Here is a 12,500-nt window from a genome sequence, read left to right as displayed (position 1 = left end):
TCTACTTTTAAGTGCCAGGACGTACAACATACAATAAGTGCGTACATTAAGTGCCGTATCTTTTATACAAACCCTTGCATCAGGACCCGACCGCAAGTTTCAGTCCTGCACGAGGTCACAGTTTGATCAATCTAACGGCGGGTAGGGTTCATCGACATGAGAGAAACACCGGCCTGAGTCGAGCGTACTCCGACCTGCAGAGGCCATGTTCTATTTCTGATGTTTCCTATTCAGACCGATCACACCCGCGCTTCGTTCCCGCCTCCACACTAATTGCTTCGTATTTGAACAGAAAGGTACAAGTCACAGCATCCGGCAAATCAACAAATGTAGCGACACAGAAGCAGTCAGACACCTCCACTGGGGTGTCCTAACGTGAGGACGGCGTCGACGAGGCTGAACGGCCGGACGCAACGCTTTAGCTTTGTTGAGGAGAACCAGCTGCGCAGGAAAAAGTGAAGCACTATTTAGCGTAGTTTTTATAAAGCATTGAAGTAATGCTACATTCAGACCGGCGGCTTGTGAAGCTATCGCTAGGCTAGCAACCTGCCCCATGCAAGCTATCAGCTATCGCTAGGCTAGCCCCTGTCCCATGCAAGCTATCAGCTATCGCAAGGCTAGCCCCTGTCCTATGCAAGCTATCAGCTATTGCAAGGCTAGCCCCTGTCCCATGCAAGCTATCAGCTATCGCTAGGCTAGCCCCTGTCCCATGCAAGCTATCAGCTATTGCAAGGCTAGCCCCTGTCCCATGCAAGCTATCAGCTATCGATAGGCTAGCCCCTGTCCCATGCAAGCTATCAGCTATCGCTAGGCTAGCCCCTGTCCCATGCAAGCTATCAGCTATCGCTAGGCTAGCCCCTGTCCCATGCAAGCTATCAGCTATCGCTAGGCTAGCCCCTGTCCCATGCAAGCTATCAGCTATCGCTAGGCTAGCCCCTGTCCCATGCAAGCTATCAGCTATCGCTAGGCTAGCCCCTGTCCCATGCAAGCTAAGCAGCAGCAGGTGTGTTGGAGCTCACCATCTTGTCCAGGTCTCTCTGGAGGTTGCTCTTCTCCATGTGGATCTTCTCGTAGGCCTGGATCACATCCTCCAGCTGGCCCTCACGCTCCTTCCTCTTCTGGAGCTGGGGGAGAGAGAGAGAGAGAGAGAAAGAGAGAGAGAGAGAGAGATAGAGAGACAGAGAGAATGAGAGAGACAGAGAGAGAGAGAGAGAGAGAGAGAGAGAGAATGAGAGAGAATGAGAGAGAGAGAGAGAGACAGAGAGACAGAGAGAGAGAGAGAGAGAGAGAGAGAGAGAGAGAGAGAGAGAGAGAAGGTGAGACAGAGAGAGAGAGAATAATGAAAAGCACAGTAAACAAAAGTAAAACGTCCTTCAACTTGTACGAGGGCTTAGAAAGTCTATCCGATGTCAACAGTGCCATCCGTTCTCCCTCGTCTATACCTGAATGCAATCGCTTGTGGTCACCAAACAGGGTTGTTCTGTAGACAGTGACACAGTGAATAGTTCACAAATGGACCCAATATGATTGGCCAAAAAAGAAAGCGAGAGAGATGGAGAGAGAGAGGGAGCGAGCAGAGAGGGATGGGGAGAGAGAGCAGAGAGAGAGAGAGCAGAGAGAGGGATGGGGAGAGAGAGTTGGAGAGAGATAGCAGAGAGAGAGAGGGCGAGAGGGAGAGAGAGAGAGAGAGAGAGAGAGAGAGAGAGAGAGAGAGAGAGAGAGAGCAGAGAGAGGGATGGGGAGGGAGAGCTGGAGAGAGACAGAGGGAGAGACAAAGAGAGAGAGTCAGGTAGCGATGGACAAGGCCAGGTTGAAGGGCTCTGCCAGTGCTGCTTGAGAAGGTTTGCAGTGTGGCTATGGTAACACAGCAGTGAGCTGATGCCAGACTACAGGATCAATCAATAACACCACCAGCAGACGGTGTACCATCTCTATGGAGATGAAGTGCTCTTCAGAGTGGATGCGTTCTCTCTCTGCTTAGAGAGTGCATTACAGATATATGTCGAAGGTTTGATTGTGTATATATGGGTGGTTTTAAAATCCATTATTTATCTTGACAACACAAAAACCACGTCAGTCACTATTGTCGGTATTGAGAATGTTCGGCTTGCAAGGCTTATTTTGGAGAAACATAATCTCTACATGTCCATAATTAAGTTAATTAATGAATTCTTAATAATGTTCTCAAAGGACTCTTACCAGCCGTAGTCACACAACAAACTTGCAATTAATATATAACACAAAATGATCAAAGTGATCAAAATAGTTTCCACGTTGGGAAAGGCATGTCTATTTCCGAATGGCGTTCTGCGTGCTTCTATGGGCAGGACAGCAGAAACACAGCGGAACCACAGCAGAACCACAGCAGAACCACTGCAGAACCACAGCAGAACCACTGCACGGAGACCAGACCAAGGACATCTCTCCTGTCCCAATGGAACCAGGAGCTGGACAGTGTTCTGCTCCTACTCTCATCCATACAGTCAGAGCTCTTGGCTGTATAGTTACTTGCTGGAAATGGAAGATTTCCATTTCTACTTTGGCGAGTCACTGTTCTACAGTAAGACGCTCACAATCTCTGTACGCAGTGTGCTCTCAGTTCCATCACTCTGATTGGCCTGTGACCTTGTTTGTCCCGGAGAGAATTGCAGCAATTACACCCCCCCCCCCCCCCCCCCCCCCGCCCCCTCCTCCTCCTCTCTCTGTTTTATTTTCACAATTCTTGCTGAACTTAATAGTACTTTCCCTCCATAGCAATAACAGTTAATCCCTCCATAGACATAACAGTAGAATAGCGTGCTGATGTAAAATGGCGGCCGGTGGGATATTGAGGGTGCTGCACACCCTCTTCCTCTTCCTGTTCTGTTGCCATGGCAGTGCCACGATAACAATGTGTGAAAAGATGAAGCTGACACTGAATCTGTTTTGAAAAGTGACGGTGCATTGGTGTAACTTTTATTTTATTTTGTCTGTATCACAGATGTGGAGGTGTCTGCGGTTTGTCAAACTAGTTTTTTTTGTATTTTGTGCTTTTTAACAAAACACGAAAAAAAAAAATTGTCCAAAAAAATATATTGTTGTGGTGAAAATCACATCTACATCCCCACTAGTGAGGCAACGCTAGTTTCAGAATCCTAAACACAAGCACAATAACAAGTCTGGAGAACCAACCTGGACCAGGTCTAAGGAGAACCACAGGACCAGGTCTATGAAGAACTACCTGGACCAGGTCTTATAAGGTCCGTCCTCCCCCAGGACCAAGTCTTAGGAGGTCTGTCCTCCCCCAGGACCAGGTCTTAGGAGGTTTGTCCTCCCCCAGGACCAGGTCTTATAAAGTCTGTCCTCCTCCAGGACTAGGTCTTCAGAGGTTCTGTGTCCTTCTCTGCGTTCTTCTGTTGAAAACCACCGCCCATGTATTTTTATCTGTCCAGGCCCGCTTAGTGAGACCACGTTGATGCCAGGGCTGAGCAGGTCATCTGCGAGGACTGAGAACTTCTCGCTCTCTATTGTGTCGACACAATAGTGGGCAGCTTTCTCCCCAATTATCTGCCCTAGGAGAATAGCAGCGCAACTCCAGTGGAATCAGGAGAACTATTACTGCGCCTCCCTCCTCCCTCCTCCTCTCTCCTCCTCCTCCTCTCTCCTTCCTCCTCTCTCCTCCTGTCTCCTTCCTCCTTATCCTTTCTCCTCCTCCTTTCTCCTCCTCCCTCCTCCTCTCTCCTCCCTCCTCCTCTCTCCTTCCTCCTCCTCTCTCCTTCCTCCTCTCTCCTTCCTCCTCCTGTCTCCTTCCTCCTTATCCTTTCTCCTCCTCCTTTCTCCTCCTCCTCTCTCCTTCCTCCTCCTGTCTCCTTCTGCCTCCTTTCTCCTTCCTCCTCCTCTCTCCTTCCTCCTTCTCTCTCCTTCCTCCTCCCTCCTTCCTCCTCCTCTCTCCTTCCGCCTCCTTCTCCTTCCTCCTCCTCTCTCCTTCCTCCTTCTCTCTCCTTCCTCCTCCCTCCTTCCTCCTCCTCTCTCCTTCCTCCTCCTCTCTCCATCCTCCTGTCTCCTTCCTCCTTCTCCTTTCTCCTCCTCCCTCCTTCCTCCTCCTCTCTCCTTCCTCCTCCTCTCGCCTTCCCCCTCCTCTCTCCTTCCTCCTCTCTCCTGCCTCCTCCTCTCTCCTTCCTCCTCCTCTCTCCTTCCTCCTCCTTTCTCCTCTCTCCTTCCTCCTCTCTCCTCCTTCTCCTCCTCCTCTCTCCTTCCTCCTCCTCCTGCCTCTCCTCTCATACCTCCCCTCTGCCTCAGACCTTAAACTGTTGATAACATCGGTATGGCGTCAGAACGATGAAAAATGTCTTTGCTTCATATGACGACAACGAAATCACAATCTCCCATTGACTTAGACACACACACACACGCATGAAAACACGCTCACGCTCACACACACACCCATTGATTTCTTGTCCTATTTCTCCTCTCTGTGCGTCACTCTGGTATCTAATCCATCTTCTCTCTCTCTCTCTCTCTCTCTCTCTCTCTCTCTCTCTCTCTCTCTCGCTCTTCCTCCCCATCTGTCTCTGTCTCTCGCTTCCTAGCCTTGCAACCCCCCCCATTGCCCCCCCCCCCCCACAGGTCCTACCTCATGACCCCCCCCCCACCCTGTGCATTAGGGTCCCCCCCCCCCCCCCCCTACCTCGTGCGTGATTGTCCCCCCCCCCCAGGGTCCTACCTCGTGCGTGACCCCCCTCCCTTACCTCGTGCGTGAGGGCGTTGACTCTCTGTTGCAGGTTCCCGTTCTCTGAGTGCAGCAGCGCCGTCTCCTTGGTCTCGAAGGAGCAGTAGGAGTTGTCCTCGCCGAACTCGCTGATCATCGGGAACTACGGCCACACACAACAGAGCAAAGCCACAGGTTAGACATATGTTAGCCCTGTTAGCCCACTTAGCCTTGGTAGCACTGTTAGCCATGTTAGCCATGATGGCCATGTTAGCCATGTTAGCCCTGTTAACCCTGTGAGCCATGTTAGCCACAGGATAGCCATGTAAGCCACAGGTTAGCCATGTTAGCCACGTTAGCCCTGTTAGCCATGGTAGCCACAGCCATTGTATCATAAGAAAGTAGACATAGAACAATAACAGAAAAAATAATACAGCGAATTGAAAATCAATATATTATAAATATTGTTGAGTAGATTTAGTAATATGGCGATTATTGCGTCACTTTGTGCATGCCTCATATTTATTTTCCGTCGTCATGTTTTCCTGTGTTTGGTGTGCATGTGTTTGCTGAACAGAGCAGATCAGTGCTGCTGACTCCATCTGTTCCCTGCTGGTCTCGTGCAGTCATAACGTGTGTGGAGGTGCATCTGGTCTCAGATCAGCCGCTGCATGTGTTTTCATCTCTTTCATACCGTCAGCTGAACACCAAACAGTCTTGTTGAGAGTGTAGGGGTTCACCCTGAGGTCAAACGCTGGGGGCCATTGTCATTGAACACAGTACTGAAAATCTTTTAATAGCGTTCATCGACTGCTTTTATCCTATCCACTAGCTGTTGAAAACGGTGTGGAATCATAGCCATATTAGCATATTTTTTACAAAAATACAAATGTGGGTTGTGGCCAATAAGTTACAAACAATGTTTTCTACATGAAAAAGATTGAACTTAACCCAGACGTGTTCATCATCTATCAGTGTGCACGCTTTTACAGCACCTGATCCTTATCTGAATGGAGTGACCCGGTTCCCAAGTGTAAGCCCTACAGTGTAAAGTGTCCCCTTCCCTCAGCCAACCGCAACAGAACCTTCCTGCCACTTAATCCTCCCAAAGTAGAAGAGTGTTTTAAGTTGAACATCCCTTTTCCATTTAGCCGTGACACGTCCTTTCACTCAGAGAGAGCAGAAGATGTCCCAGAAGAGCCGGTCTGAGAGTGCAGACGGCCGGGGACCCTCGGCTGAAGAACGGCTCGTCAATCGGCCTCTCACAGCCTGACTGGCTCCTCTGAGGAGTGGGTGCACGCCGTCGTCTGCACGAGGTGGTGTGAGATTCATATGATTGCTCCTATATTTAGCCCCTTCATTTGTGAGATGTTTCAAGAGTATGAATCATTTAATAGACGCTCTTCAATGTGGATCAGGTTATCAGGTCGTAAACGCTGCATCAAATTAGAAAATAATTTGCTCCGAATCTTCCTTTGAAATCGTGGATTCTAACGACGGCACGTGTCGGATTCTACCTCGGCACAGGTGAGAGGAGGCTCAAAACACAGCTGCTGTGCTGCAAAACAACACCTGCCTCGGGAAAACACTGTCCTGGACAAAATGTGCTGTCAGCCTGAGAGAACATCAGCGTGGTCTCGTGAACAGAAGCTGTTGGATAAACTACACTTGGAGGGACAAAGGAATATCAAAAACTGAGTCATTTGCCAACCTCACAGATTTGGCGCAGGCTGTGTTGGCTTGGTATGACCTCAATCAGTGGCCGGTTGCTATTAGCGATAGCTGTAGCCTCCACACAGAGAGGTACTGGCAGAGTATCAGAGCTCACGGTGCTGACCACTGGGACCAGTTGAGACGGGACTGGTGTCTCACCAGCCTCCACCATGACTCGGACATTTCTGCATGTCATCTTTGGCCTGAGCGTGGCGATCCCGGGATAAACAAAAGGGGCCGTTCTCACGGCTCTGAGGGAAGACGGAATGTGTTCTGACAGCGCGTGAGCTAAAGTGCCGCAGACGAAAATGTGAGCCGAATCTATCTGCGTGCAGTGTAGTGCAGTGTAGTCCAGTGTACACATTGCAGAACAAATCCCTGTTTGTCAACGCCACCGGCCCCCGGAGTCTTTCCTCCAGATCGGTTTGTTTCGTAGGGTGTAAAGTGCAGACCCAAACTGATTAACACTCTGACCAGCTGACTACGTTGTGGGAAGCGTGAGTAGAAAGGAGGAGTTGATTCATAAAGGCCTCCCACCTCCCGTTACGTCCTTGACACAAACTACTTTTTACTTTCTATCACCAAGCCATTTATCGGTGGTTGTAGCACTCTGGTCAGGTCTTTGAAATACTCTTTTCCTCTAAACAAACTATTATGCACCCAATTCCTTGTGCCCACAGAGGCCACATAAGCTATGAATGTAACTTAATCACAACTGCCACAACATGAATAAATGAAGCATCGCGCTCATAAATGTTCACCGTTGGTCGACTCTACAACTTTTCAAAAGATTTTGGGGTATTTATTTTGTGAATCCAAAGTGTAGTGGGCAGTGAATGTAGGCTGTATCCTCACTCAAACCATCACCTCCACATTGCTTTCTAAAGCGTGGTTCCCAAGCAGTGTTTGGCCTCATCTGTAGGCACCCATCTGTCCTGTGACTCATAGCTGAACTCTGAGACACTGAGCCAAAACATCGCTTTCAGTGGTTTCTTCCAGGAGATAACTTTGAGGTAACTCTCAAAACCACACGCAGACGTACGCCCACACACAGACACACAAGCACACTCACAAATGCACACAAACACCCACGCACACGCACGGAGCACACACACACACACACACACGTGGATGTACACACACACACGCACGCGTACGCACACAAACACGCACGCACACACAATCACACTTACTCACGCACACACACGCAGACACACACACACACACACACACACACACACACACACACACACACACACACACACACACACACACACACACAAACGGTCACACACACACACACACACATAGACACACACACAGACACACACACTTACTCACCCCCCCACACACACGCGGACGCACCTTGATCTCGTAGATCTTGAGCTTCCTCTTGATGCCGCTGTTCTCTCGCTCCAGGCTGGCAAGCCGGGTCTTGATGTCCTGATAGGCCGAGATCAGGGTGAAGTGGGGGGCGGAGTAGACGTCGTCGGAGCCCAGGGGGGAGGAGTGCCACGCCACGTTCCCGCAGCCGTCCTCCTTCAGCCCCCCCGCCTCGCCGCCCCCCCCCAGGAGCCCCAGCTCCCCCCCGCCGAACAGAGACTCCATTGCTCTGAGTCCCGTCCTGCAGAGGAGGGAGGAAGAGGAGGAGGAAGAGGAGGAGGAGGAGGAGGAGGAGGAGGAGGAGACGGGCGTCAGTGTGTTTTGCATCTTTAGCACGTCGTTAGCAAGTTTAGCATCGTTAGCACAGAGTTAGCATGCATCGTTAGTGTGCACAAAGTTAGCATGTTTGGCATCGTTAGCACAGAGTTAGCACGCATCGATAGCGTGCATATAATTAGCATGTTTGGCATCGTTAGGACATAGTTAGCATGCATAATTGGCCAACATGTTTACTCTACATATTTGAGTCTTTTAGAGGCATTGGAGATGTGGAGTCAATACTGTGTGGATTAAAGTCCTCTTCAGCATAGTTCATCAAAGGATGAACTAACATCAACATTAGTTCAACCTGATCCTATTGGTTCATAAGAAACCCACAAAGAGGCCTACCCAGAACACTGTGGAGAAGTCAGTCCTTATTTCAACCAAGTGGCTCATGTGACGTGGGAGTCCAGAGGCCAAAGGCAAGAGGCCCTTACAGCCAAGCTAACAGCCAAGCTAACAGCCAGGCTAACAGCCAGGCTAACTGCCAGGCTAACAGCCAGGGCCCTGGCTCTGACCACTACAGCTGAAGCTGCAGAGGACAGCCTGGAAACACCAGCCTGCTGGTTCCTTTCTTCTGCGCAACAAATGCTAACAAAACAGCCCTCCACCGGTAGCTAGTTAGGTAGCAACGAGACAAAGGGCCATGCTAAATATAACAACCCAAGACTCCGACGAGAGCGCCAGCTTCTGAACACAAAGCGCATTGTGTAGTGTTTCATTACTCGGTCTGAAGTGAACTCTGTGTATATGGATATAGCTGCCTTCATCTTTTTACAGCCCAACATCCAACCGAAAGATCCATAAAAGTAAAAAAACATCCACGCCTGTTTCTTGGTACAGGTCAGGCCCCGCGTGGGAGTGTGTGTGTTTACTGGGAGGCCATTGCTCACCGTCCAGTTTGGCTTTTGAGTTAGGAATACTAACTCAAAAGCTCTATTTAAAAATGACGCTACATCTTGCGATTCTCCTCCAGTATTTATGGGACGAGGTCGGGCGTGCGTGGGCTTGTGAGTGTGCGTATGGGCCTATGCCTGCTGTCCGCCTCGGCCTCTAGCCTCTCACATGAGCAGCCGTCGACCACAGAGAATCGAAGGAACAGGACTAATCCAAAGACTCTGTCCTTTGGGTTCTCAGAGTGTATTTACGTGGCCAGAGATGTGTTCTACCTCCTTCTCTCCATCTCCTGCTAGCTGCTACGCGTGGTATGTTGGTAGCTCACCATGCTCCGTGATTGACTCACCCCCCCCCCCATCCACCCTACCCCCTCCCCCCCCCGTGGCGTTCTCCCCCGTCACTCGGGGCTGAACATGAGTCACACTCAGCACCTCGCGTGTCGCTGCCACCCAACGTCGGTGTGAATAATGAATGGGGGAGAGAGCGAGAGAGAATATAAAAACAGACTTTTAATGTGAAGAAACGAGGTGCCGTCATTTCAATCGACGATGAAATGACAGCAGTGGGTTGCGTGTACGAAACCGTGCCGGGGTTAAAGAGCAACGCGACACCGCACTGATTTGATGTTCCCACTGTGGATGCAACAACTGATGCTGCTCGCCCCTCAAGTCCCAGCACCTCCTCGTGAGTCAGCCCTTGCCTACTGGGCTATTTAAAACGTATCTTCTCGCTTTCTCTCTCTCTCTCTCTCTCTCTCTCTCTCTCTCTCTCTCTCTCTCTCTCTCTCTCTCTCTCTCTCGCTCTGTTGCTATCATTAACAGGTCTGCAGTGTAAACCAAGCCTTGGCTTTCATGCACACACACACATGTGCACACACACACATGCGCACACACACGTAAAGACACACACACACACACACACACACACGCACACATCACCCACGCAGCGAGCCTACATGTGTGTACCATATCTCAGCCGATGGAGAGAACCGTTTCAAGTTACACAACACACTGCCGCATTTGTTTTCAAACGGGCACGAATCCCGCTAGTCAGCGTTATTTCAAGTCCTCTCTATATATATATACGTTAATAATATAGTGTATAGTGTGGCACAGCTGGACCTCCTCTAGGCTGTGCACCATTTCACCTCGTGGCCGGAGGACCGTACACACGGGACCCCACCGGGCCGGCCCTGTGGGACCCCTGCTCCCGGTATCAGGGTGCTCATCCCCTTGGTATTAGGGTGCTTCTCTCTGGTTTCAGGGTGCCGGCTCAGTGATAAGGCTGTTCTCCTACACACCAACACAACAGATCACACACACACATACATGCACACACAAAGACACACGCACACACACACATACATGCACACACGCTGACACACACGCGCGCGTGCACATACACAGACACATGCGTTCACAAACACAGACAAAGACAGACACATGCATGCACACAAACACACACACACACACACAGCCGAACTTACACACACACGCACACACACACACACACAGACACATGCATGCACACAAACACACACACACAGCCACACATACACACACACGCACACACACACGCAGACACATGTGTGCACATACACACAGACACATGCGTTCACACACACAGAAACACACACACGCACATGCATGCACACACACAGACACATGTGTTCACACACACAGACACACACAGACACATGCATGCCCAAACACACACATGCACACACACACACACACACACGCACGCACGCACGCACGCACGCACGCACGCACACACACACACACACACACACACACACACACACACACACACACACACACACACACACACACACACACACACACACACACACACACACACACACACACACACACACACACACACACACACACACACACACACACACACACACACACACACAAACAAACAAACGCACACACACAGCCATACACACACACGCACGCACACACAGACACAAACAGATCCTCACACACAGGCTCTCTCAGCCGTTCTTGGCTCATCTACTCAGCCTCCAACATGATGTTGTGTCTGCCTCATGGACTCCATGCTCCGTCCCTGGCCGCTGAAGGAGGGACAGCGAGAGGGCTCACAGCGTGGGGTACCAGGGTACAGCCCGGACCCTCTTCAGGGTACCAGGGTAGAGCCCGGACCCTCCTCAGGGTACCAGGGTACAGCCCGGACCCTCTTCAGGGTACCAGGGTAGAGCCCGGACCCTCCTCAGGGTACCCAGGGTACAGCCCGGACCCTCCTCAGGGTACCCAGGGTACAGCCCGGACCCTCTTCAGGGTACCCAGGGTACAGCCCGGACCCTCTTCAGGGTACCAGGGTAGAGCCCGGACCCTCCTCAGGGTACCCAGGGTACAGCCCGGACCCTCTTCAGGGTACCAGGGTAGAGCCCGGACCCTCCTCAGGGTACCCAGGGTACAGCCCGGACCCTCTTCAGGGTACCCAGGGTACAGCTCTGACCCTCCTCAGCATCGTCTCACATCGTCAACACCCAATCATTCATTCATTCAACGTAAATAGGATTTTCTCACGACCAATCGGTGTTCTGCGTGATCAGTCTGTATAAGCGCTCTGTGAAGCGTTGTTCATGAGATACGACGTGAGGTGATACGATATGATAGGCTGGATACGATATGATTTGATACTTTCCTCCCTCAGACCCATGGAGCCCTGAAACGACACAACAGCAGTTTTGAGCTAAATCTGGCCCATTTCTTACGCACAAAACAGCCCTAAATACTGTCTGCATCGGCAAATCAAGAACCCAATCACGACTTCACATTATTAGTAGTAGGCCGTTATGCATATTCCTGGCGTCCTCTGGGAATAATAGGAAAAATAATGCCAAGTAAAATCCTAAAGGCAGATACCGCAATATGATTGTGTAATACATTTACAGTTTTTCTCAGTCGCTTTGGTACATTTCTCAGATCAGAATTGAAATTTGCAAAACAGTATGTGCATTTCTCAAAAAAATGCACATACTGATTTTTTTTTTTTAAAAATCCTTAGTTAGTTTCTCAAAAGTAATTATCTGTGTCAATGAACATGTCAGTGCCATCAAAATGACAAGTCCTTGTGTCATTGTTTACGGATAAGACAGTCAAATTGCTTAGTCATGTTGTCAATATAACAGTGTACTCTGGAGGGATGTTCTGATGTAAACCATGGCTAAAGTTTTGAAGACAATTATTGTAAATTGTAAGTTACACAAGGACAAGATTGGACAAGATTCACATTTACGCTTTGACTGTTTGTACTGTAATTTGTTGACAGACCATGTCATTGCTAGAAATGTGAACATATGAAAATCTCCTTAGGGTAAACTGTACATGCATTGCTGTAGGAATTACAGTGCAGTCATCCTACACCTCCTGACGTTCCTGTCTGTTGGGCCACACATTCTCAGACAATGTAACATTGTGTTGTGCTCCAGCTATATCTATACTAGCCAGTTCGTGGTTCAGGAGAT

General features: G+C 49.9%; 2 protein-coding genes across 2 annotated transcripts in view; both read right to left on the bottom strand.

Annotated features, from left to right (window-relative positions):
* Positions 1-5,870, bottom strand: part of LOC130371669 (uncharacterized) — a 201,418-nt gene extending 195,548 nt beyond the window's left edge. Inside the window, exon 1 of the mRNA XM_056577523.1 lies at positions 5,852-5,870. The gene's annotated coding sequence lies outside the window, so the exon portion shown is untranslated. The remainder of the gene's footprint in view (positions 1-5,851) is intronic.
* tbkbp1 (TBK1 binding protein 1) overlaps positions 1-12,500 on the bottom strand; it is a 44,214-nt gene that overhangs the window by 14,000 nt on the left and 17,714 nt on the right. The window contains exons 2-4 of the mRNA XM_056577518.1: positions 7,766-8,024; positions 4,728-4,850; positions 1,020-1,124 (exon numbers count right to left, since the gene is read on the bottom strand). Coding sequence (XP_056433493.1) covers positions 1,020-1,124; positions 4,728-4,850; positions 7,766-8,008 — 471 coding nt within the window. The 5' untranslated portion in view covers positions 8,009-8,024. The remainder of the gene's footprint in view (positions 1-1,019; positions 1,125-4,727; positions 4,851-7,765; positions 8,025-12,500) is intronic.

The sequence above is a fragment of the Gadus chalcogrammus genome, chromosome 18 (assembly GCF_026213295.1).
Source record: "Gadus chalcogrammus isolate NIFS_2021 chromosome 18, NIFS_Gcha_1.0, whole genome shotgun sequence".
Taxonomy (NCBI): domain Eukaryota; kingdom Metazoa; phylum Chordata; class Actinopteri; order Gadiformes; family Gadidae; genus Gadus; species Gadus chalcogrammus.
Note: the sequence above shows the minus strand (reverse complement) of the source record. Positions and strands in the feature narration are given on the sequence as shown.